Source organism: Scyliorhinus torazame, chromosome 3 (assembly GCF_047496885.1).
Source record: "Scyliorhinus torazame isolate Kashiwa2021f chromosome 3, sScyTor2.1, whole genome shotgun sequence".
NCBI lineage: Eukaryota > Metazoa > Chordata > Chondrichthyes > Carcharhiniformes > Scyliorhinidae > Scyliorhinus > Scyliorhinus torazame.
Genome location: NC_092709.1, coordinates 66381919 through 66407707, shown reverse-complemented (window position 1 = coordinate 66407707; position 25789 = coordinate 66381919). Strand labels below are relative to the sequence as shown.

The 25789-nt window shown below is 45.8% G+C and overlaps 1 protein-coding gene across 5 annotated transcripts in view; it reads left to right on the top strand.

Annotated features, from left to right (window-relative positions):
• etfdh (electron transfer flavoprotein dehydrogenase) overlaps positions 1-25789 on the top strand; it is a 136211-nt gene that overhangs the window by 105552 nt on the left and 4870 nt on the right. For 3 of the 5 annotated variants that reach the window (XM_072495781.1, XM_072495780.1, XM_072495777.1), the window contains one exon: positions 2177-3487. The exons of the other annotated variants lie outside the window; for them this stretch is intronic. In XM_072495781.1, coding sequence (XP_072351882.1) covers positions 2177-2340 — 164 coding nt within the window. In that variant the 3' untranslated portion in view covers positions 2341-3487. Of the gene's footprint in view, positions 1-2176; positions 3488-25789 lie in introns of those variants that run through there. 5 annotated transcript variants of the gene reach the window in all.

Here is a 25789-nt window from a genome sequence, read left to right as displayed (position 1 = left end):
CTACGACGAACATTGTGATGGTGTGATTGTGGTTTGGGGAGTCGGGGTCATGGTTGGGGCAGATGGAAGAGGCCCCTTGCGTATGGGCATGTCTACAGCCGCTGGTTACTCCATTCCTCTTCAGCCAGATTCCGTTAACCATGGGTTCACACCATCGGGGATGGATGCACGTTCAAGATTTGGAAGTGGAAAGAGGTAGAGAGGTTTAGGGATCTGTTTGTGGAGGGTAGGTTCACGGGGCTGGAGGAGATGATGGATAAATATCAGCTCCCGAGGTATCTGCTGGTGTGGGACTTTGTCTGCAAAGAACTCTCTTCATTTCCCCCCAGTTGCCGAGGCTTACACTGATCTTGCGATGAGTTGGGAGAAGGGAAGATCTCTGACATATATGTGTGACTGCCGGAGATGGGGAAGGCTCCGTTAAGAAGAAATAAAGGGGAAGTGGGAAGAGGAATTGGGCCTGGGTCTGGAGGGAGGGGTCCGGAGTGAGATTTTTATTGGATAAACTCCACTTCCTCTTGCGCCAGGCTGTGCCTGGTACAATTTATAGTAGTCCATAGGGTGCACCTGACCATGAGAGGGTTCTTCCCCGCTGTAGAGGAGATGTGTGAACAGTGTCTTAAGGGGAGTGGCAAACTGCTCGCACATGTTCTGGTCCTGCCCAAAATTGGTTGAGTTCTGGGTCTTGTTCTTTGAGACCATGTCGAAGATCGTGGGGATTAGGCTGGTGGCGATGTTTGGGGTGTTGGAAATTCTTGAGGGGAAGAGGGCGACCGTCTTCACCACCATTCTGACAGCCCGGCGAAGGGTACTACTTGGATGGAGGTTAGACGGCGCCACCTAGAGCCTCTGCATAGTTGGGGGACTTGGCAGAATTTCTGAGATTGGAAAAAATTAAATATGCGATCAAGGGGTCAAAGGAAGGGTTTTACTCCAAGTGGAAGCTGTTCATCGTCTTCTTCAAAGATCTGTTCGTCGACAACAACATGGCAGGGGGAGGGGGGTGGGGGCGGGTGTTTGGGGTTATTATCGTTAGTTTGTCAAAACAAAAGATGACAAAACTATTACATTTGAGTGTTTTTTTATGCATGTCATTTTTTGTATTGTTTGGAACAAAAATTATATATATTTTAAAAGTTCAGTGCAATTTTTCACTTTAAAAACCAAATGAAGCCCATTTTTAAAAAGTGGGATAGCTAATTCTATGTTTTTAAATGGGCAATTTATAAAAACATCTGTTATAATTAATTTATTTGTAAAGGAAAGGAAGGTCCAGTGACTGTTTGTTGCATCTTTTCTATCAATGCTTTAAGTAACCCACTAAGGACTGAAGAGAGTAATTCACGTATGACATTCTGTTACTCAGTTAGTAGCACTCTTGTCTCATAGTCAGAAGGTTGTGGGATCACGAGAGAGACATGGGCATATGATTTAGGCTGACAATACTGTCATAAGTGTCATCTTTTGAATCAGACATTAAAAGGTCCCATCTGAGGGTGAAGGTGGTACCGAGTCCAGAATTGGCAATTTTTGAAATGTTGGAAGACCCAGGAATCCAGGGGATGAGAGAGGCCGACGTTTTGGCCCTTGCCTCTCTGGTAGCTCGGGAGGAGGGAGACACACTTTGGGGCTTATAAAAAAAGAGGCAGGGAGAGCGGGGCACCGGTATTGGTTATTTATTTATGAGATTTCCTGTTCTCTTTTTGACTTTGGTTGTGTTTGATGTGTATACCTTAATAAAACCATTTTTAAGAAAAAGGTCTAATCTGGCACCTCTGGTGTACTTAAATGATACCAAGGCATTACTCAGAGAACAACAATGGAATTCCTCCTGCTTCCCTGACAAATATTTATCACTCCAATATCAATAAATCAGATGATCTTGTCAGCGCCATGTTGCTACTTGTGGAACCCTTCTGTGTCCAAATTGCCTGCTGCATTTCCCACATTCCAGCAATGAAAACATTCCAGCAATGAAAACAATGAAAACACTGATTGTAAAACACTATAGGAGCATGGAGATCATGAAAGGTGCCAGATAATTACAAGCTGATTTTTTTCTGTTCGTCCAGGAGATGTTTCTGCATTGTTGTTCCTGCAATTGTTACTGTTAATTCCCCAAAACACCATCATTGTGGTTATTTGTCATATGAACATTTCTTTCCCCTCCTCTTAGGTGTTTATGAGTATGTTCCTTTGGAAAGTGGTAATGGGATGAGATTGCAGATTAATGCCCAGAACTGTGTTCACTGCAAGACGTGTGATATTAAAGATCCCAGCCAGAATATCAACTGGGTAGTACCTGAAGGTGGTGGTGGCCCTGCTTATAATGGAATGTAAACAATCACAAACTGGAACTACAGTATTATGTACTGGCATATTGTTTATTGTACCAGAGGTTCTTTTTTTCAATCATGTTCAACTGTCAATCTAAATGAAGGATTACATTTTCAATTAATTTTATATACATTTCATTCTAATTTCACCAACGCTGTATAAATTGGGATCAGTTGTTCAGAGAAACTCAGTCAAATAGATCAAAATAAAACTGTCCAACATGTGCCCTTACTGATATTACTGACTCAGATCTGTGTTTGTTAAATACATCTAGTGACAGATAATTGACACCTCAAAATATGGAGCCTTTAATCAGTTCACTTTTGATTGTAAAAATATTTGAATAATGTGCACTTTGAGAATACCTGAGTCTTTTTGGTAAACTACTAAAAAGTAAAATTCTGGTTTCAAAATTAATTTTAGTAATTTATTATACTGAGCAGAAATTACTTCATACATTTTTTTGTTGCGAATTTAAGTCGATTTTCATGTAACATTGAAAGCAATTTAAAAAGGAACTGGTGCTATAAAAATACTTCAACACTAAATACAGATCAACCGAGGAAAAGTCAAACATAACCTTTCTTCTGGATTGCAGTTCCTTCTTGCCTTAGCCAAAGTGCTACTTGCCCAAATTATATTTGCATGTACCTTCTAACAAGCTGATTTTTAAAATAAATTTAGAGTACCCAATTTTTCTTTCCAATTAAAGGGCAATTCAGAGTAGTCAATTCACCTACCTTGCACACCTTTGGTTTTGGGGTTGAGACCCACGCAGACAGGGGAGAATGTGCAAACTACACGGACAGTGACCCAGGGCCGGGATCAAACCCGGGTCCTCAGTGCCGTAGGCAGCAGTGCTAACCACTGTGCCGCCATGCTGCCCTGTTTTTAAAAATTGTACGCAATTATCTTTAACTTTATTTAACAAAATATGGAGTACAAAATGAGTTGCAAGCAATGCAAAGCCTTACTAAGGAGAGGATAGATGGGCATCTTTTAATTACAAAATTGATGATTACTGCTTTGGTTCTAGAAAAACAGTACTAAGTAGCTACTTTGTGCTTACTACTTGTTTTGTTCAAGTAATTGATGATGATATAATCTGATTTTACTGGTTTTATTTCTGTAATAAAAAAAGTGGAATATTTTTGTATAGTATATCAATTTTCTTGTACAGTATCTATGGTTAAAATGTTATAGATTCTTTCTCCTGGAACCTAAATGTTAATGCACCATGACCAAAGGTAGACAAATCACCCATTCAAAAGAACTGTTGAGAAATGTTAGAGACAGGCGGGATTCTACATCTGGCCAACGCTGGAAACGCGATTGAGCGGACAATTGGCTTTGACGCCAAAATTGTTGTCAGCACCATTTTCACGTTAAATCGTAATTCTCCGGTGGCTTGACATTGGCGTCAATGCGTTCTACTCTGCACGTCTAGTAAACACCTTTGGCATATCATTAGCTGGCCTGACCTGGTGTTCTCCGCCTCCAGTGGGGCAAATTCCCGATGGCGAGGTTCACTTATGCTTTTAAAAACTGTGAAACAAGAACCGTGGCTGCTGAGAGAGAGAGAGATGGGGTACGGAAAATGTCCAATATCGGCATAAGTTGCTGACCGTTGTGCCATAGGCCAGGGAGCTTCTTCCAGGGCCGGGGTGGTGGCCAGGAGGTGGGGTCAGGATGGACGGGCACGGACCACCATTGCCGCAGGCAGCTATGTAGCTGTGCACATTGCTCACTGTGAACCTAGGTCCACAGGTCCTAGGAGTGTGTGTCCACCCCCAAATGCCCTCTGGCTCCAGCCGACCCATCAGCGGGATGGGCGTGCTCCAGTGCAACCAGTCTCATGTTGTTGGCTGGGATGGTGTGTGTGGGGAGTGAAGTGTGTGTATGCAGCTGCAGCTTGTCAGCCTCCCGAGTGTCAATCACGGACCAAGTAAATCCGGCACCGTTTTCCATCAGAATCGATTGTGTTCGACGTGGAGCCAGTGCTATCCCCTGAATCGGTCCAGGTGCGGCACAAGTTTTGCTGTTGTGGAAGTCCACGAATCCTGCCCTGGCGTCGACACTTAGTCTCAGGAACGGAGAATCCAGCCGCATGTTCTTCCAGTTTGGAAATGTTATTTTACCAATGGTACAAATGACCTCCTAGTTCTATATTCTAGGACTAAATTATAGCTTTGATGGACTTCGTACATGGAGTTTACAGTGCAGAAATAACTTCAGCACAACTGGTCTATGCTGGTTTTTATGCTGTACATGAGATTCCTCCTACCTACTTTCTGTTCCTTTCATCCTTGTACTTATCTAGCTTCCCATTAAATGCATCCATGCTATTTGCCCCAACTATTCCTTTGAAAGCACAATCCACATTATTACTGAATAGTTTTTCATGAACACTTGATTGAACATAGAACAAATAACATACAGTGCAGAAGGAGGCCATTCGGCCCATCGAGCCTGCATCAACCCACTTAAACCCTCACTTCCACCCTATCCCCGTAACCCAATAACCCCTCCTAACCTTTTTTGGTCACTAAGGGCAATTTATCATGGCCAATCCACCTAACCTGCACATCTTTGGACTGTTGGAGGGAACCGGAGCACCCGGAGGAAACCCACGTAGACGCTGGGAGAACGTGCAGACTCTGCACATACAGTGACCTAGCAGGGAATCGAACCTGGGACCCTGGCGCTGTGAAGCCACAGTGCTAATCACTTGTGCTGCCCAATTGGTTTGTTACTGTCTTATTTATGGCCGCTCGTTTTCAACCTTCCCCAAGTAGAAACATTTTTTCATACACCTATACTATCAAACCCTTTCATAATCCAAAATACATTTATCAGGTCATCCCTTGGGCTTTTCTAGAGATAAGAGCCCTCAGTCTGGTCAACCTTTCCTCTGTAGCCATCTGGGATGGCCACTTTCAGCATATAAAATGGACGCTCGCAGAGCATACAGGGAAAAATGCAAAGTAACAAGCAGGCACAGAGCCTGAATGTGTAATTAGAAGATAGACTGCAGACAGAACCAAAACTCTTGGCCGATTTGCACATTGATAGCCCATCTCCGATAAACAAAAGACTAGTGCTCAGGTAGCCGATACCGTCCCAGACATTCGGGCGCCGCTATCTCAGCAAGAATAAACAAACAAAGCCACTTAGGACACGCCCAGCCATCAAAGCACCCGCCCCTTTATTTGCTCAGATCGATGGCAGTGATCGCGAAGCTGCCCAATTAATTGGGACCAAATTTAAGGCCCGCCTAAAAGCGCACAAAGCCCCCCTGAGTATAAGAAAGAACCCCGCCATGTGTTCCCTCTCTTGGAATCGGCTCTCAACTGGAGAGACCATTCCACCTGCACCACCAGAAGCAAACAAGTTCAAGTTCAACGCTCGCTACCAGACGGACGACCATAGCTATAATCCTGCTACTTCTTTGAACCCAACAGCCTCAGATCCAAACAACGGCCTCTGTTCCTCTGACCTAAATGGCACCCGAAGTTAAGTATAGGTGTTAGTGATAGACATAGTTTAGCCTGTAGTGTTATTATGCATGAGTAAATCATACTGTATGTAAATAAAGTATCATTGACTTTGAACTAACTGGTGTATTGGCTCTTTGATCGGTATTCAGTTGAACCTTGTGGCGGTATCAAGAGATACCTGGTGACTCTGAAAGCATATTCATAATTAAGATTAAGAAAGGCGACCTTATTAACCACCATATTTATAACCACAAAAGAGAGCAACATTACTGGCGACATCTGACGGGACTCCACCAAGAAGTGACTTTGTCACTCCGAGAGAGCCCAACCTTGAATTAGAAACCCAATTGGAGAAAGTAAAAACCACAAGCGTCAGACCAGTATCGATCAAACCTCCAAGATTCGGACGTGTGTAATTTGCATGCATACTAACAAGGGATATAAGGTAACCTCGATATATTTTGTTGCGTAAAACTGTCGGGAGTTTTGTAGACCGGAACTTAGCTTGAGCTGTACCCGTGCTTGCATCACCGCTTTATTCCACCCTGTTCCAAATTTACGGTAGAAACCCAGGTATTACAGTTGAAATGGCAATGAAGGCAATGGAACACCTTATGAACCCCCAGGAATTTGAGGTTGCAGTGACCAATAGAGCAGAGCAGTGTCTCATATGGGAAGGAAATTAGGAAGTATCTAAACGGGAAAGGATGGCCCCTTTGGAACAAATTTTGTGCAAATGAGGAAACAGGTCCCCGAAGTATAGGACAGACTTGGTGGTTTGGACAGACTTGGTGGGATAACCTGACCGCGATTCATAAGAAGAGTTTAGGAAAAGTTCATAAGCCGATGGCAATCGTGTCCTGTTTGGCACAAATGCGAGGCACAGAGGAGGTTGTGAAGATGCTCCGCGGAGAGATTTGAGACAGAAGAATAGTGAGGGAGACATTAGCAAGTGCGAGAAAGTTAATAAGCAACTCAGAGAGCAGTTAACACCGAAGGCCAAGGAGATGGCTGATGTCAAACGGGCACACCAATCTTGTCTCGTTCACCTAAGCAGCTGTCAGTCCCAGTACGATAAGGCCTACCAAGACACGCAACGAGCGGTGTTGGTAAGAGAAGAGACAGAACTTCAAGTCGAACAATTAAAGAAGCAATGTCAGGATGTAAAAGCAGCCCTACGAGCACCCCAGTTCCACCATGGAACAAAGGCAGAGTTCGGTGGACCACGCCAAATGCCGAAAGCAAATTGCAGACCTGCAATCCCTGCTCTCAGTACAAAATGGTTTCCAAGATACATTCGGACCCCAGCTAGATCAGTAAAATGGCCCTGATTGGCAGGAGTTAAATGAAACTGCCTATCGCTATGTACATGGAACATGTACTCCAGATAAAACCCAGAAAAGGAAAGCACCCCCACTCCTGACTGCACAATCCCATGAACCCTGTCACCACACAGCGCAGGGCCACAACAAACGGAGACCCCGATTTTCTGTACACCACCCCATTAACTGTCACCCAATTAAGGGACACGTGTGACAAAATCAAATCGTTCCAACTATCATGTGAGAGTACCTTTAAGAAATGGATGTTTAAGCAATGTACCTTTAAGGAATGGAGTTGATCATATTACTGAAGTGATGTCACAGGGGGTGGTGAGCTGAGCTCACTTCTGCTTTTGGTTTCAGTTTTGCTGAGAGCAGTTTAAAAGTGCCTGGCTGTTTTGCTGTGTGCTGCTTAAAAGGAGAAAGCCAGTTTGAGACAGCAGCTTGAGAGGTTCTGGTTTGCTGTGAGCTGCTTGAAGGGAGAAAGCCAAGTTTGAAAAAGCAGCTTGGGTGAGTCTGTGTGTCTCCAGAGAGCTGCAGGAAGAAAAGCAAGGTGCTGGAACTGAAGTCAACCAAGCTGATAGATCTCTGCCATAAAACAGAAAATATATATTAACAGTGACCTGGTGTGTTACTGTTTTGAAGGTTTAAAGCTATTTGGATGTCTGAAGGAACATTTTGAGGGATTATTTAGTGTTGTATTATGTTCGAGGTTATCTTTGAAGTAAGGGGTGTTAAGAGATCCAATGTTTATTTAAGAGGTTAAGTTGTGTTTATGGAATCAACATTGTTTTGTGTTTAAAAACCCACGTGTCCATAATTGTAATATCACACCAGGAGAACAAGCCGCGTGCATCAAAAGCAACAATCCATTAAAGGGAGAGGTTGGTTGAACTCCATATACATTTTGGGATTCTGAAAACGCCTCGCCCATATCAATTGGGGGCTCGTCCGGGATTAAAATCTGTCTATTGGATTGGCTTTTGTGAACTTAAAGACAGTGAAGGTTTGTTGCTTTTCCGGTGTATTTTAGTTTAAGTGGGGAGAGTGTTGTGAACAATGGCTAATTCGGAGGCTCTTAAGTTTTTGGGGTTGGACTCAGTAACACGTGATACCTGACGGGCAGAGAGTAAAAACAGACTGTTAGGTTTGGCGAAAGCATTGCAGTTAATACTGCCTAGCAAAATACAAAAAGATGAGGTACTTAACGTGGTAGCTGCGCATTTACGTTTGCCTGTGATACATTCTGACTCATTAGATATGGCAAAGTTCCAGTTGCAGATTAAGCAATTTGAACACGAAAAGAATTAAAGCAACTTGAACACGAAAAAGAATTAAAGTAGCTTGATTATGCAATGGTAGAACAAGAAAGAGATAGAGAGGAAAAAGAAAAGGAGAGAAAAGAAAGAAACAAAGAAAGAGATAGAGAGGAAAGAGAAAAAGAGAGAGAGTTTGAACTTCGGAAAATGGCTCTGAACCATGAAAATCAGTTAAAATTAGCAAACGCAAAGGGACACGTACAGTTGGAGATGGATGAGGATAATGAGACAGAGCATCATAGTCAAAGACATGGTGGAGATCTATTTAAATATGTCCAAGCATTGCCAAGGTTTGACGAGAAGGACGTAGAAGCCTTTTTCATTTCATTTGAGAAGGTAGCTAAACAAATGCAATGGCCACAGGACATGTGGGTATTACTGATTCAAATAAAGCTGGTAGGTAGAGCTAGTGAAGTGTTTGCACCACTACCGGAGAAGGTATCTGGAACGTATGAGGAGGTGAAGAAATCCATCTTAAGTACATATGAGCTAGTGCCTGAAGCTTACAGACAAAGGTTCAGAAATTTAAGGAAAGAATTTGGTCAAACATACATGGAGTTTGAAAGGCTCAAACAGAGTAGTTTTGATAGGTGGATAAGGGCTTTGAAAATAGACCAAACGTATGAAGCTCTCAGAGAAATTATACTTTTGGAGAAGTTTAAAAATTCAATTCCTGATGTAGTGAGAACTCATGTGGAAGAGCAGAGGGTTAAAACTGCGAGATTAGCAGCAGAAAGGGCAAATGATTATGAATTAGTTCAGAAATCAAAGATTGGTTTTCGACATCGGTTTCAGCCGGTGAAGGATAGAAACTGGGGACATGAGAAATACTCAAGTGGTAAAGGTAAAGGTGATCTGATGGGAGATAATAAAAAGAGTGTACCTCAGATTAAAAAAGAAATCCAGGAGGGTGGAAAAGAAATGAAAAGTTTCAAATGTTTTCACTGTAATAAACTAGGCCATGTAAAGTCACAGTGTTGGTGGTTGAAGAAAAGCACTGGGAAGGCTGATGTGGTAAAACAGGATAAGACAGTGGGGTTTGTTGGAGTGGTAAAGGAAAGCCCAAGGGAGCGAAGGAGGTGCAAACGATTGTACAACCTGTTCAAGAAGTAATTGTTAAGAAGGTGCCAGATGTCTTGAAAGAATTTACTTGTGTGGGTAAAGTTTACTCATGTGTATCAGGAGGAGCAGGTAAAGAAGTCAAAATTTTAAGAGATACAGTGGCTAGTCAATCTTTAATGGTAAGAGATGAGGAATTATGTAGTTTGGGAAGAATGTTGCCAGAAAAGGTGGTGATATGTGGAATTCAGGGTGAGGAGTAGTATTCCATGGAGTAGTGGCAGCACGGTAGCATTGTGGCTGGCACAATTGCTTCACAGCTCCAGGGTCCCAGGTTCGATTCTGGCCTGGGTCACTGTCTGTGCGGAGTCTGCACATCCTCCCGGTGTGTGCGCGGGTTTCCTCCGGGTGCTCCGGTTTCCTCCCACAGTCCAAAGATGTGCAGGTTAGGTGGATTGGCCATGATAAATTGCCCTTAGTGTTGGGTGGGGTTACTGGGTTATGGGGATCGGGTGGAGGTGTTGACCTTGGGTAGGGTGTTCTTTCCAAGAACCGGTGCAGACTCGATGGGCCAAATGGCCTCCTTCTGCACTGTAAATTCTATGAATTATATAAGGTAAGGTTGGAAAGTCCAGTGAAGAGTGGTGAAGTGGCAGTAGGAGTAATAGATAAACTATCTTGTCCAGGAATACAGTTTATCTTGGGTAATCATATAGCTGGATCGCAGGTGGGAGATAAGCCAGTGGAAAATCAGACAACTGAAGGGTTGAAGGACGAATATCCTGGGATTTTTCCGGATTGTGTAGTAACAAGGTCGCAAAGTCACAGGTTAAGACAAGAGGAGAAATCAAAGAGTGAGGATGAAGTTGAAGTGCAATTATCAGAAACGATTTTTGATCAGATGGTTGAAAAAGAACAAGAACAGGTGGAAGATGAGATGGATATTTTTAGTTCAGGAAAATTGGTGGAGTTACAACAGAAAGATGTAGAAATAAAACGGATATATCAGAAAGCCTATACGGAAGAGGAATCTGAGAGTATACCAGAGTGTTATTACCGTAAAAATGTCTTGATGAGAAAATGGAGACCTGTACATATGCAGCGGATGAAAAGTGGGCAGAAGTTCATCAAGTAGTATTGCCGGTAGGGTATAGAAAGGAGGTGTTGCGAGTTGCACATGAGGTACCAGTGGGAGGTCATTTGGGAATAAGGAAAACTCAGGCTAAAATTCAGAAACATTTTTATTGGCCTGGACTACATAAAGATGTGTGACATGATTGACAAAATTTAACTACATGTCAAGTGATAGGGAAACCTCAAGCAGTGATAAAACCAGCGCCCTTAATACCCATTCCAGCATTTGAGGAACCTTTCACAAGGGTCCTAATTGATTGTGTAGGACCGCTTCCTAAAACAAAAAGTGGGAATCAATATCTTTTTACCATAATGGATGTGTCTACTAGGTTTCCGGAGGCCATTCCAGTACGTAATATTACAGCTAAAAAGATTGTGGAGGAATTACTTTAATTCTTTACTAGATAAATACAATCGGATCAAGGATCAAATTTTACCTCCAGGTTATTCAAAGAAGTAATGGATAGCTTAGGAATAAAACAATTTAAATCAACTGCATACCATCCAGAATCGCAGGGAGCGTTAGAAAGGTGGCATCAGACATTAAAGACAATGTTGAGGGCGTATTGTCAAGATTATCCAGAGGATTGGGATAAAGGAATTCCATTCGTATTGTTTGCAATTAGGAATGCACCTAATGAGTCTACCAAATTTAGTCCTGTAGCCACCTAAAAAGGCTGATCCCCGAGTAAAATGGCCAAACCCCGATGTAAAATGGTGAACTAAAAAGGCTGATGGGAAAATCAGCCAACAGGACTCAAACGGACAGCTGCAGGCAGAACAGTGTATTCGGCTCTGGGGAAGTCGGCCCAGACCGATACCTGCAACCATTAACAGCACATCAACCCAGCCATCTGCAGTTTAATCGGCCATCCCCGGGAACAATTGCGACAAATTAGCAATTGAAAGCCATCCAGACCTCTCGGCGCCAGCAGTGGCTGAGACAAAGAAAGGTGGACGACCACTCCCCGACCAAGGAATCGCCCCATTATTGGAGCATATCGAACCCAGTGATTGGGACCAAGTCCAATCACTTGGGACCAGGGTCAAGGTCCGCCCCGAGAGGCGGGAAGCCCCTAGGGACTATAAAAATAGGGGCCAAGTTCAGATCGACCCTTCTTCTCCTACTTGCAACCTTCGAGACCCTTCAACGAAAGAACAAGTAAGTCTTACTCCAGCGATCGCTACCAGATAGGTGTTCCAGACTATCGACCCGTACCAGCCTTTTTGAATCCCACAGGCCAGACCCCATTCGATAGACCATTCGTTTCCCAGACCTGGTGGGCCATCACCAAAGTTAAGTATTGGCCTTTAGTGTTAGGTAATAGTCTAGAAGTAGGATTATTGTATAAGTATTTATTGTTGTATATCATAAATGATCGTTGATTTAACATTTACTAAGCAGTGTGCTGTATTATTAATCATTACTTGAGCTTGAACCACATGGCGGTATCAGAAAGATACCTGGCGACTCGTGAGCAAAGGTGACAGAATTAGAGCTAATAAAACTAAGGCTAATAAGAGCAAAATTTGGCGACTCTGGTGGGACCCGATCTAGAAGTGGAAAACCACTCCGGGAGAACCCAAGAAATTTTGAATTAGAATCCAATTGGAAAAAATGAAAAAAAAAACCACAAGTGTTCAAGCGGTTCTGATTAATAGTTCATAATTCGGAAGTGTGTGTATGCATTCAAAACTAACAGGGCTATAAGGTAAAACTGATAGATTTTTGTTGCGTCAAAACTGTCGGACGTCTGTATTTTCGGAAATTAGCGCAAGCCGTACCCGCATCTACGACACCACCTTAGTCCCCTGTTCCAAATTTAACCGAAGCAAGCGAATAGGAGAGATGGCCATGCAGGCAATGCAACGCCTCATGAACCCCGAGGAATTTGCGGTCGCAGCGACCAGCAGCAGTAGAGTGGGACAGTGCCCCACTTGGGAAGAGGAAATTCGGAAATACCTCAAGGGCAAAGGATGGCCCATGTGGAATGATTTCTGTAACAATGACGACTCAGGTCCCGGACGTATAGGGCATCCTTGGTGGGAGAACATGAGTGAAATCAACAAAAAAAATTTAGCAAAAGCTCGCAAGCCGATGGCAATTGTGTCCTGTCTGGCACAATTGCGAGGCACAGAGGAGGCCGTCAGGACGCTCCGCAAAGAAGTAGAGGGCATACATCGTATGAGTAAAGTCGATGTATGCGAGGTGGAGAAAGAGAATCTGGAATTAAGGCGGAAATTAGCAGCAAAGGACGAAGAGGTGGCTGACGCCAAACGGGGTCACCAGTCTTGTCTGGCGCATTTGAGTAGTTTCCAGTCCCAGTACGAAAAGGCTCATCAGGACACGCAGCGTGCAGTCCTGGTAAAGAAAGCTCTCCGTATACACAGGATCTGCTCAGACGAGGAGGAGCGTAACAGACATCTACAGACGTTGAAAGATGCCCTCGTACGAACGGGATATGGCACTCGACTCATCGATCGACAGTTCCAACGCGCCACAGCAAAAAACCGCACCGACCTCCTCAGAAGACAAATATGGGACACAACCAACAGAATACCCTTCGTCGTCCAGTGCTTTCCCGGAGCGGAGAAACTACGACATCTTCTTCACAGCCTTCAACACGTCATCGATGAAGATGAACATCTTGCCAAGGTCACCCCCACACCCCCACTACTTGCCTTCAAACAACCCCGCAACCTCAAACAAACCATTGTTTGCAGCAAACTACTCAGCCTTCAGAACAGTGACCATGACACCACACAACCCTGCCATGGCAATCTCTGCAAGACATGCCAGATCATCGACATGGATACCACCATTACACATGAGAACACCACCCACCAGGTACGCGGTACATACTCATGCGACTCGGCCAATGTTGTCTACCTCATACGCTGCAAGAAAGGATGTCCCGAAGCGTGGTATATTGGCGAGACCATGCAGACTCTGCAACAACGAATGAACGGACATCGTGCGACAATCACCAGGCAGGAATGTTCCCTTCCAGTCGGGGAACACTTCAGCAGTCAAGGGCATTCAGCCTCTGATCTCCGGGTAAGCGTTCTCCAAGGCGGCCTTCAGGACGCGCGACAACGCAGAATCGCCGAGCAGAAGCTTATAGCCAAGTTCCGCACACATGAGTGCGGCCTCAACCGGGACCTGGGATTCATGTCGCATTACATTCATCCCCCACCATCTGGCCTGCGAAATCCTACCAACTGTCCTGGCTTGACACAATTCACACCTCTTTAACCTGGGGTTACCCCATCTCTGGATCTGTAAAGATTTAATCACCTGTTAATGCTCACATTCCAAGCATTGTCTGGCGTCTTTGAATTTGTCTATATATATGTTTCTGGAGCATACCTCTTCATTCACCTGAGGAAAGAGCAGCGCTCCGAAAGCTAGTGACATCGAAACAAACCTGTTGGACTTTAACCTGGTGTTGTAAAACTTCTTACTGTGCTCACCCCAGTCCAACGCCGACATCTCCACATCCTGGTAAAGAAAGAGACAGAGAAGCAGGTGGAGACGCTACAGAAGCAATGTAGTGATCTCAAAGCAGCCTTGAGAGCGCTCCACGCTGCAACCACGGAACAAAGGCAGAGACCATGCAAAGTGCCGGAAGCAAATTGCAGACCTGCAATCACTGCTTTCTGTCCAAAAGGGATTCCAAGAAACCTTTGGGGAAAGTTTAGACTAGGAAGACGGCCCTGATTGGGAAGAATTACAGGAAACAGCGCAGAGATATGTTCAGGGAACATGTGCGCAGGGAAAGCCCCAAAGGAGAAAAGCACCCCCACCCCCCACACAGCAGGTAGTTCAGGCTCCCATGAACCCTGTAACAACCCACCGCACAGCCACATCAGACGAGGCGGAATTCCTATATTCCACCCCCCTCACAGTGACCCAATTACGGGACGCGTGTGCGAAAATCACACCGTTCCTCCCTGCTTCAGACCCACACCATTTCTTTGCCACCGTCAAACATCAGGCGAACATGTATGGCCTGGATGAGAGAGAGCATGTAAAGCTCATGGTTCTACTTTTAGACCCATCGGTAGCAGCAGCCCTTCCCGACCCACAGAACGTAGGAGGAGGCACCCTTGCAGAAATGCATACCGCGATCCTGGATGCGATCGGGTATAACCGGGGTGACCCCGTAGATGGCCTAAATAAGTGTAGGCAGAAGAAGTCTGAACACCCCACAGCGTTCGCAGGACGCTTGTGGATTCACTTTGAAGCTGTTTTTGGAGACGTAGACCGTGCCCATTTGTCCCCAGACAATATGGCCAAATGGACCCACACCCTTATCTCTCATGCCACAGAGGCAGGACAGAATGCCTATAGTAGTTATGATCCCTCGGAGGAGGCTCATAATGAGAAATGGGTGGTTAAAAGATTGTCCCGCGTTTGGGAGCAGTCTGTTCACAATCGACCCGCCGCTAAAACCACAGAGGAAAAGCAAGCCACCGCAGACATGCAGGCAGTAAAAGCCACACCTCACAACCCCGACTGGGTAAATGAGGGAAAGAACAGCCCCCCAACAAAACCGCAAGAATGTTACAACTGCGGACAGTTGGGACATTTTGCCAAAGAGTGCAATGCCCCTAAAAAGCCACCGAGAGCCCAACAAACAGGCACTCTGAGTAAGAAAAAGGCAGAGCCCAGCCATAGCGTTAGCGCCCGTTCGGATCAGACGGACTTGACCGGAACGGACTGACCATGTACAGGCTCCCCCAGTTGGGTCTGCGATACCCTTTGGGATAGGTCTATCGAGTTTCTTTGGGGCACAGGAGGGTCCCGCACCACCATAAATTCCTCCACCCTTTGTCAGGACATGTGGCCCACTACAGCCACTATCACCCTCAGCGGTTTTACAGGCCACTCACAGCAGGGACACATCACAGCCCCTGTACCCATTCAAATAGGAACCATTACCACAAAACACCCCGTAGTTTTAGTAGACCTGCCCCACACAGCAGAACACATTCTGGGAATCGACTTTATCAATTCCCACCACCTATCCTTCGGTCCAGTCAACCAGTGTGTCTGGAAGATGGCGAAATCCGCTAGAGCCCCCGCAACGCTCAACATAGGGGACTATATGAACAAAATTAGCGCAGTAGGCGAGTTTTGGTTCAACCCCACCACACTCAGCACGGACCGGCAGGTTAGGACAGTCCTGCAAAAGAACAGGGCAGCATTCGCGACCCACAAGCACAACTGTGGACGGATGACTGGCTCCGTACAAGTAACAGGACCGGACCCTAGACCCCCAAAACAGTACGGATTCCCCCTAGAAGCAGAGGGAGAAATCCTAAAAGTTATAGAGAGCTTATTAGAGCAGGGCGTACTAAGACCGATAGCCTCTACTAATAATACCCCGATTTGGCCAGTGAGTAAGCCCAACGGATCATGGCGCTTGACCATTGATTATCGGGAACTCAATAAAGTCACCCCCGCAGCAGCCCCCACTGTAGCAACAAGTCCCGAGACCATGCTCAAACAGGGACTCAATTCCCGATATTTCACGGTCTTGGACGTCAGTAATGGATTCTGGTCCATTCCATTGGCAAAGGTGTGCCAGTATAAATTTGCCTTCACTTTCCGAGCGCAGCAGTACACGTGGACATGCCTGCCACAAGGCTTCCACAACTCCCCCTCCATTTTCCACCGACAGCTGGCAAATGGACTAGCAAAATTTTCTCGCCCCGAATGTCTGGTACAGTATGTAGACGACCTACTACTGCAGACAGACACAAAGGAAGAGCACATTGAGCTTCTGTCCGAACTCCTGGAATTGATACATTCCATTGGCTGTAAAGTAAACCCCAAAAAGGCCCAGATTTTGGAAGAAAAAGTGGTATATTTGGGTACAATTATCACACACGGCAAACGCGAGATCGAGCATAAAAGAATTGACTCGATCGCTAAATTGCCCCTTCCCCAGAACGTTTCAGCCCTCCGGTCGTTTTTAGGACTGGTTGGCTACTGCCGAAACCACATCGACGGTTTCGCCAGCAAGGCAGCGCCCCTCTCAGACCTCCTAAAGAAAGGAGCCCCCTGGGAATGGCTTCCACAGCATACGGATGCTGTGGAATCATTAAAACAGGCGCTCATAGCCGCCCCCGCACTACAAGTTCCAGACCCGCTTGCCCCTTGCGCCATAGAGGTAGCGACCACAGAACGCATCCTTTCAGCCGTGCTCCTGCAGGAACGACACGACCAGTTAAGACCCGTAGCTTATGCCTCCCAGATTTTAGATGCTGTGGAGCAGGGATTTTCAACCTGCGAGAGGCATCTGCTCGCAGTTTTCTGGGTAGTCCAGTACTTTTCATACATTACCGGACTGAACCCCATCACCATTTTGACCGAGCACACCCCACCCAACTTTTACTGGACGGACGACTTAAGGACGGTACCGTCAGCCAAATACGCGCAGCTAGGTGGACCCTTCTCTTGCAAGGACGGGACATCACAGTCAAACGGACAAAGACCCACACATACTTAGTGGACAATTTACAGTACCCCGGAACCCCCCATGAATGTGAAATCATCTCTCCACACCATAATACAGGCCCCTTTATAGCTAAAACTCCCCCCAGAAAATTAGCAAATGCATCTCAGAGCCCCCATCGCCCTGACACGTGTGACCCCATTAAGATTTATGTGGATGGATCTTCCACAGTCTTAGATGGGCAACGCATAACAGGTTGCGGGATTTATGTTGAGGACGCGCAGGGACGCGCCCTCGAGGAGATAGCATTAAAACTCTCCGGACACTTAGGCGCGCAGGCAGCAGAGCTTGCGGCCATCGCGTACATTGTAGAGCACCCAGATTCCTTCCCCAGCCCAGCAGACATATACTCAGACAGCCTATATGTCTGCAACAGCCTCACAGAATTTCTGTCCCTGTGGGAAACAAGAGGATTTGTTTCCGCGGATGGGGAACCCCTCCCCTCAGCCCCATTACTCCGCCATATTTTACAAAAAGCCCGGGACAGGACCTTTGACATTATAAAAGTCCGCAGCCACCATCGTTCCTCCCCCCCTGGAAATGTAAAAGCCGACGCACTGGCTAAGGCAGGATCCAGGCATGGGTACTTTTGGAAACCTCCCGAAAGCGCGCCAGTGAGTGCGCCAGTGAGTGCAGTTCAGGTCACACAGACTAGGATCGAGGATCTAGGAGAGGCCCAGAAGCAGGATAGCGTTCTCACTGAGATCGTGAAAGGGAAATTTCCAGCCTCCTACGAGAGGTTCAGAAATACACTGACCACACATGACGGTGTGGTGTTAAAGGACACCCTTTATGTAGTTCCTGAGCAGGATAGGAACCAATTAATTTGTTTATTCCATGATGGTCATGGACACCAGGGAATCGATCCCACCACAGCCCACCTCAAACAGCTTTGTTGGTGGCCAAATCCCAAGGAAGATGTAAGCCATTACATTGAGAATTGCCTTATCAGTGCACAGAACAACCCCGATAGATACGCCAAAAAGGCCCAACTCAGCCACACCCGACCCGTTAACGGCCCCTGGACTAACCTCCAGATTGATTTCATAGGTCCATTGCCCCCTTGCAGGAATGGCTATAAATATGTTCTGGTGGTCATAGACACTTTTACAAAGTGGGTGGGAGCATTTCCAGCCCGCACCAACACCGCAAAAACCACAGCCAAGATCCTAACACACCACATCTTTACAAGATGGGGACTCCCCCGCAGTATTGAATTGGACCAAGGTTCTCACTTTACGGGACGGGTCATGCAGAACGTCCTCACGATATTTGGCATCACCCAAAAATTCCACATTGTGTACCGCCCACAGTCGAGTGGTATAGTGGAGCACATGAATCGGACCCTAAAAACCACCCTCCGAAAAATGGTCCAGTAGAACAACACCTTCCTTCCTTTTGCACTGATGTTTTTGCGTAACACTGTTTCCACCTCCACAGGTTACACCGCACACACTCTTATGACCGGACGCCCCATGAAAGGGACAGAATACTTGTTAGGTTTAGACCTGACCAGCCCTGAAGTTACGGCCCTCACCCACGAGAAAGCCGTGGGGCAATTAGTTGCTAATGTAAAAACGGCTCAGTTAGCAGCCGCAGTTAAATTGGGCACCAAAAAGAAACAGAGCAAGGCCTGTTTTGATAAGGCAGTGCATGCAACGGAGTATGATATAGGACAGCAAGTGATGTTGTCTGTATATAACCCCAGCACATTCCTGTCTCCAAAATACTCGGGTCCGTACTCCATTACGGATAAAGTAAGCCCATCGGTATATAAAATAAAATACCCAAATGGTAAGACTGCGTGGTTTCATATAAACCAGTTAAAGGCTTATGGAACACAGTCAAACCACGCCCACCACGTCATGCTTGACGCATCAGACCACACCCCGCCCACAGCCAACGTAACCAGACCAACCCCCACCACGTCCAGCCCAGACACGGACTCGCCCTCGACTCCACCCCCAAAATCTACACTCCGCCCCGGAACACCCACAGACTGCAGCAGCTGAGTCAGCGACTGTGACTCGGACGATAGCCACAGCACGCCTCCCTACTATCCCCATACAACCGGACCCACACCCAGCGACTCCGATTTCGACTCCAGTGATCCCTTCATGATCACTTTTCTAAAAAAATCCCACCACCGACCACCGAACCACACGGCCAACCCCGACTTTGTCCCCACACAACTCGACACAACTCATTGGCACCGCGACAACTCCTACAGACTCGTCCGCAATGACGAAAGCAACCCCAACTCACACCACGCGGTCCTTTCAGCCCTAATTCACTCCAGAGTTTGGCACCCGGGAGAAGGGGACGACCTCGAGTCTGACACCCAAACCGCCAACCTCTTTGCGACCCTGTTCGCAACAGAGAACTAAGGTGTCCACATGATGTTTAAAGGAAACGCTTGGGAGAAGTGTTGTCCTTCCTGATGGAACCTGCAGGATGTTTTATGTTGTTTGTACGTTTGTTTCGTGTTGTTCGTCCTACTGGAGAATTTTTCTCCAGCCGCTTGTTCAGCGGTACCAACTTATCTGCAGATACCTGGTCAGCAGACCAGACGCTCGTTCAGTGGAACTAGCTTGTCTGCAGACACTTCAGCTGATACCGGTCCGGGTACCAGACGCCCGATCGTAACTGCTCTTCTGATTCAAGGGAGAGAATCACTATAGCAGCCCCACCACGATGACTACATTTTTGCCCGTTCTTGTCGGTTGCTCAGGCAGTGGAGACACGACATGAGACCTGTTCTGCCTGGGGATCCCCCCGTTGGTCAAACACGCTCGGGTAGGGGAGATACGGCATTGGTAGCCGTTCTACCCGGGGACTCCATCCAAATCTTACCCGTCGCGGCCCATACGCACCTCATTTGGCATTTTTCATTTCAAAAAGTTTTTTCTTTGTTTAGGCGACCTTTAGGTTGCTGCCATATGCTATTTACATCCTGGAACATTTGGATGGTAAATCAGCACTGGTCTGTCATTGGGAAGTGTGCTGTGTCCTAAAATTTGTTCTGAAAAAAAAAATGAGGGAGTCACACATAGTGACCAATTATAAGGGTATAATTGGCCCCAAAAGGACAGACACACTAACACACCGGATGTTAAACCAAGGTAGTTACAGATACTATGCTTGTTTTCACAGAACTCCAGAGGCTCCAGAACCGGAGAAAACAAAAGAACACAAGAAGGAAAAGGAAAGAGGACAGCCAGGACAGCCATGAGGACTTCTTTCATCGTGCTCAACACACTTTTGATGAACATTTGGTTGCGTGGGAACACGGACCCCATTACTTCAAACCTCCCTGCCGTTAATGTTTCACTGCCCCGCAGTACCCAAAGCCCAGTCACCAGCGACACTGCATCTTCCTGGCGTGCCAGGTTCATAACCTGGTACTCCCTGTCCTACGTGATCGAAGCACTGTTAGCGTTGGCGATACTCTGCTGTGTAGTGCAGACTATGCGCCTCCGCAAATGGAGAAGGAGAGCGTACCACGCTCGAACCCTGGTATATCGGATCCGATCCCCTATATTCGGTTATGACCAGACCCCCGACCCCCACGACCTATAACACAATAATAAAGACCATGCACTTGTGTTTTTACTGTAAATAAAAAGATGTACAAAACTTTTCATGAACAAAAAAAATGTATGATCCTGAGCTTGACTGCCAAGCCAGGAAAGAGTATATTAAATGTTGTGATTGTTGTTGTATGTTTTAGGAAGATAGGATAATGCAATGTTTAGTGAGTATAGTGTATTTAGGTAAAATTAGAGGTTCCAAGTTTTTTTATATTGTAAATGCATGCCCCTGCCTGACATAGCGCCCTTAGAATGGTTTAGGTAAAAAATAAATTTGTGCATAGCTAGGCTCAGAGTAGTGGCCATGTAGGAGGTGTCCCCCCCCCCCCCCTGGTCAGGGAATGGAAAGAACAAATTTATGTGATCCTTCACGCTTCGCGTTAGGATCACAAGGCGGGCCTGTAGCCACCTAAAATGGCCAAACCCCGATGTAAAATGGCGAACTAAAAAGGCTGATGGGAAAATCAGCCAACAGGACTCAAACGGACAGATGCAGGCAGAACAGTGTATTCGGCTCTGGGGAAGTCGGCCCAGACCGATACCTGCAACCATTAACAGCACATCAACCCAGCCATCTGCATTTTAATCGGCCATCCCCGGGAACAATTGCTACAAATTAGCAATTGAAAGCCGATCCAGACCTCTCGGCGCCAGCAGTGGCTGAGACAAAGAAAGGTGGACGACCACCCCCCGATCAAGGAATCGCCCCATTATTGGAGCATATCAAACCCAGTGATTTGGACCAAGTCCAATCACTTGGGACCAGGGTCAAGGTCCGCCCCGAGAGGCGGGAAGCCCCTAGGGACTATAAAAATAGGGGCCAAGTTCAGATCGACCCTTCTTCTCCTACTCGCAACCTTCGAGACCCTCCGACGAAAGAACAAGTCAGACTTACTCCAGCGATCGCTACCAGATAGGTGTTCCAGACTATCAACCCGTACCAGCCTTTTTGAATCCCACAGGCCAGACCCCATTCGATAGACCATGTGTTTCCCTGACCTGGTGGGCCATCACCAAAGTTAAGTATTGGCCTTTAGTGTTAGGTAATAGTCTAGAAGTAGGATTATTGTATAAGTATTTATTGCTGTATATAATAAATGATCGTTGATTTAACATTTACTAAGCGGTGCGCTGTATTATTAATCATTACTTGAGCTTGAACCACATGGCGGTATCAGAAAGATACCTGGCGACTCGTGAGCAAAGGTGACAGAATTAGAGCTAATAAAACTAAGGGTAATAAGAGCAACAGTCCTTTTGACTAATTTTTGGTCATGAGGTAAGAGAACCACTTAAATTGATTAAGGAAAAATTGGTGGGTGAGAAATCGGAAATTACACTATTGGATTACGTGTCAAATTTTAGGGAACGATTAAATAGAGCAGGTGAATGGGCTAGATGACATTTGAAAGTTGCACAAAATGTGATGAAACGGGTAGCGGACAAGAAATCCAAAGTTCGTAGTTTACCAGTGGGGATAAAGTTTTAGTGTTGTTACCAGTGGTAGGTGAGCCTTTAAAAGCTAGGTTTTGTGGACCGTATCAGATTGAAAGGAAATTAAGTGAGGTGAATTATGTGGTAAAAACACCAGATAGAAGGGAGACTCACCGAGTGTCTCATGTGAATATGCTTAAAAGGTACTTTGAAAGGGAAGGAGAGAAAAAGGTTTTAATGATTCTAACTCAAAGTGACGAACCAAATCCAGATGACTGTGAATTTGACATGCCTCAAATTTAATTGGAAAATGAGGATGTTCTTAAAAATTGGGATGAATTAAGTTACCTTCCAGAGGAAAAACGAACTGACCTGAAAGAGTTATTGATATCACATGGGCAAGTTTGTAGAGATAAATTGGGAAGTACTATCTATGTTCTATGTAACATCCAAAAAAACTTAATCCTTTAAAATTGGCACAGGTTAACAGAGAGATTGAGAGTATGCTTAAAAATGGCATAATTGAAGGGGGTTGCAGCCAATGGAGCTCACCTATAGTGATGGTACCGAAACCAGATGGTACCCAACGGTTGTGTGTGGACTATAGAAAAGTGAATACAGTTACAAGAACGGACTCTTACCCTGTCCCATGTTTGAAGGATTGCATTGAGAAAGTGGGGCAATCTGCTTTTATTTCCAACTTCCAGACATGGAAAGAACATTTAAAACATCGTATGGAGTTCTTTGATCGACTTCAGGAGGCGGGTTTGGTGATGAACCTAGCCGAAAGTGAATTTGGAGAAGCCCAAATCAGTTTCCTTGAGGAGTTTCCGATACCCTCAAGACGAAGGGAAATAATGTGATCTCTTAACATGAATGAATTTGATCAAACCTATGTGTTAAAGGTTTGTGGCGTGATTACTCCACTGATGGACTTGCTAAAGAAACGTCAAAAATTTCAATGGACAGCAGACTTTCAACAGGCATTTGACTGCCCGAAAGCTGTGGTAACCAATGCTCCTGTATTGGAGAATTGCAAGGGACTCTGTGGTCAGATTGAACTAAAGTATCTGATTCTAAAGAGAAATGCCGAGGAGTAGAGGAATGGTTGGATCGTGCAGAGACTTTGTTCAAAGAGACTGTCAATCGAGAAGGATTTCGATTGGAGGAAGAAGAACAAAGAAAAATGGACTATATTATTTTGCCCGTTTGTGTGTTGTTTTTTTACTGTGTGCATTTCTTAGTCGATGGTGCAAAAGTGAAAAATGAAACCATCTTGAAATTGATGGTTTTTTTTTTCTTGGGGGGAGGTGTCATGTGAGAGTACCTTTAAGAAATAGATGTTTAAGCAATGTACCTTTAAGGAATGGAGTTGATCATATTACTGAAGTGATGTCACGGGGGGGGGGGGGGGGAAGCTGAGCTAATTTCTGCTTTTGGTTTCAGTTTTGCTAAGAGCAGTTTAAAAGTGCCTAGCAGTTTTGCTGTGAGCTGCTTAAAAGGAGAAAGCCAATTTGAGACAGCAGCTTGAGAGGTTCTGGTTTGCTGTGAGCTGCTTGAAGGGAGAAAGCCAAGTTTGAAAAAGCAGCTTGGGTGAGCCTGTGTGTTTCAGAGAGCTGCAGGAATCAAGCTGATATATCTCTGTCATAAAACAGAAAATATATATATTAACTGTGACCTGGTGTGTTACTGTTTTGAAGGTTTAAAGCTATTTGGATGTCTGAAGGAACATTTTGAGGGATTATTTAGTGTTGTATTATGTTCGAGGTTATCTTTGAAGTAAGGGGTGTTAAGAGATCCAATGTTTATTTAAGAGGTTAAGTTCAGTTCGTGGAATAAACATGGTTTTGTGTTTAAAAACCCACGTGTCCATAATTGTAATATCACACCTGGAGAACAAGCCGCGTGCTTCAAAAGCAACATTCCATTAAAGGGATTGAACTCCATGATATATTTTGGGGTTCTGAAAACACCTCGGCCATAACACAACCCACATCGGACCCACACCATTACTTTGTGAAAGTTAAGCAACAGGCGACCATGTACGGCCTGAACGAAAAAGATCAAGCTATGCTCAGTTTTGAGCCTTGACCCCTCAAGTCGTGGCAGCCCTTCCCGACCCACAAAATGTAGGAGGAGCCACCCTCCAAAAAATGCATGCAGTGATCCTAGATGCGATCGGCTACAATAAGGGAGATCCCGTAGGATTCAATAAATGCAGACAGAAAAAGACCGAGCACCCAACAGCGTTTGCTGGATGCCTTTGGACCCACTTCACTGCAGTATTTGGAGTTAGTCCGCGCCCATTTGACGCCAGAAAATATGGCCTAATGGACTTGTATCCTAGTCTCCCACGCGACCGAAGCAGGACAGAGTGCTTGCGCCAATTATGACCCCTCAGGCGACATACATAATGAGAAATGGGTATTAAAGAGATTATCCCGAGCTTGGAAACAGTCCCTTCAGGGAAGATCAGAACAAGGAAAAGTAGAGGAAGAGAAGGTAGAAGCAAACATGAATCCAGTAAGGACACATCAAGACCCCCCATGGGTAAATGAAGGTAGAAATGACGGACAGCACCATAAAGCACAGGGATGCTATAATTGCGGACTGAAGGGACATTACGCCCGCATATGCAGCCAAAACCCCCCGAACCAGCAACATCACCAACAGCCCAAGCCCCCACCCAAGGAACCATACCCAAGGGAGCAATGCACCAGAGAGCCTGCTCCACCTTACGTGCCCCAGGGGTCATGTTACAACTGTGGGCAGTCAGGACACTTCGCCCGAGATTGCAGGAGACCCCCACCACCAGCTAGACTCACCCCCAGATATGAAAGAACACCACCCACAGCAGCTACAAGGCCCCATGCAAACTGTGAGCGCTTACCCGCCACTTCTCATGGCAGGGACACCTCAGCAATGCAACTTCATTTTTGTTTCCTCCTTCCTCTTCTTCGGTCACACTACACCGACTCCATATGCTAGTTATACCCCAGGCCAAATGTGATTTACGGTGTCCCATTTTATGATGGAGCCTGCCCGCTTTCTTGTTTCAGCTTGTTTTTTTTAAATGTTGAATGTTTGTATGTTGTTCGACTCACGATACAGTTTATTGATACAGTCATAACTACTCTTCTGATTCAACGGCCATCATAAGAACCAGTTTATCCACGATGAACACATTCTTTCCATTCTTGTCCGGTCAACCAGGCAGTGGAGTAACGGCACTGGTCCCCACCCTGCCTGAGGACCCCCATCTGGTCAGCTAAGCTCGGGTAGTGCACCTACGGCACTGGTCACCGCCCTACCTGTGGATTCCACCCATTCTTGCCCCGCCGCGGCCCCCCCCCCCCCCATTCGGCGCTTTTATTTAGAATCTCTTTTACTGTTGCTTAGGATGTGGTTTAAAAAATGCTCTTTGCCACAAGTTTTGTTTGCTTTCCGGCAACCCTTCGGTCGCTACCCCACATGCTATTTACATGTTCAACTTTGGGTGAAACGATTTGCTGCTGGACGGAGAAATTGTCCGCCCACTCAGCGCATCGACCACACAGGCTACGAGACTGCTCG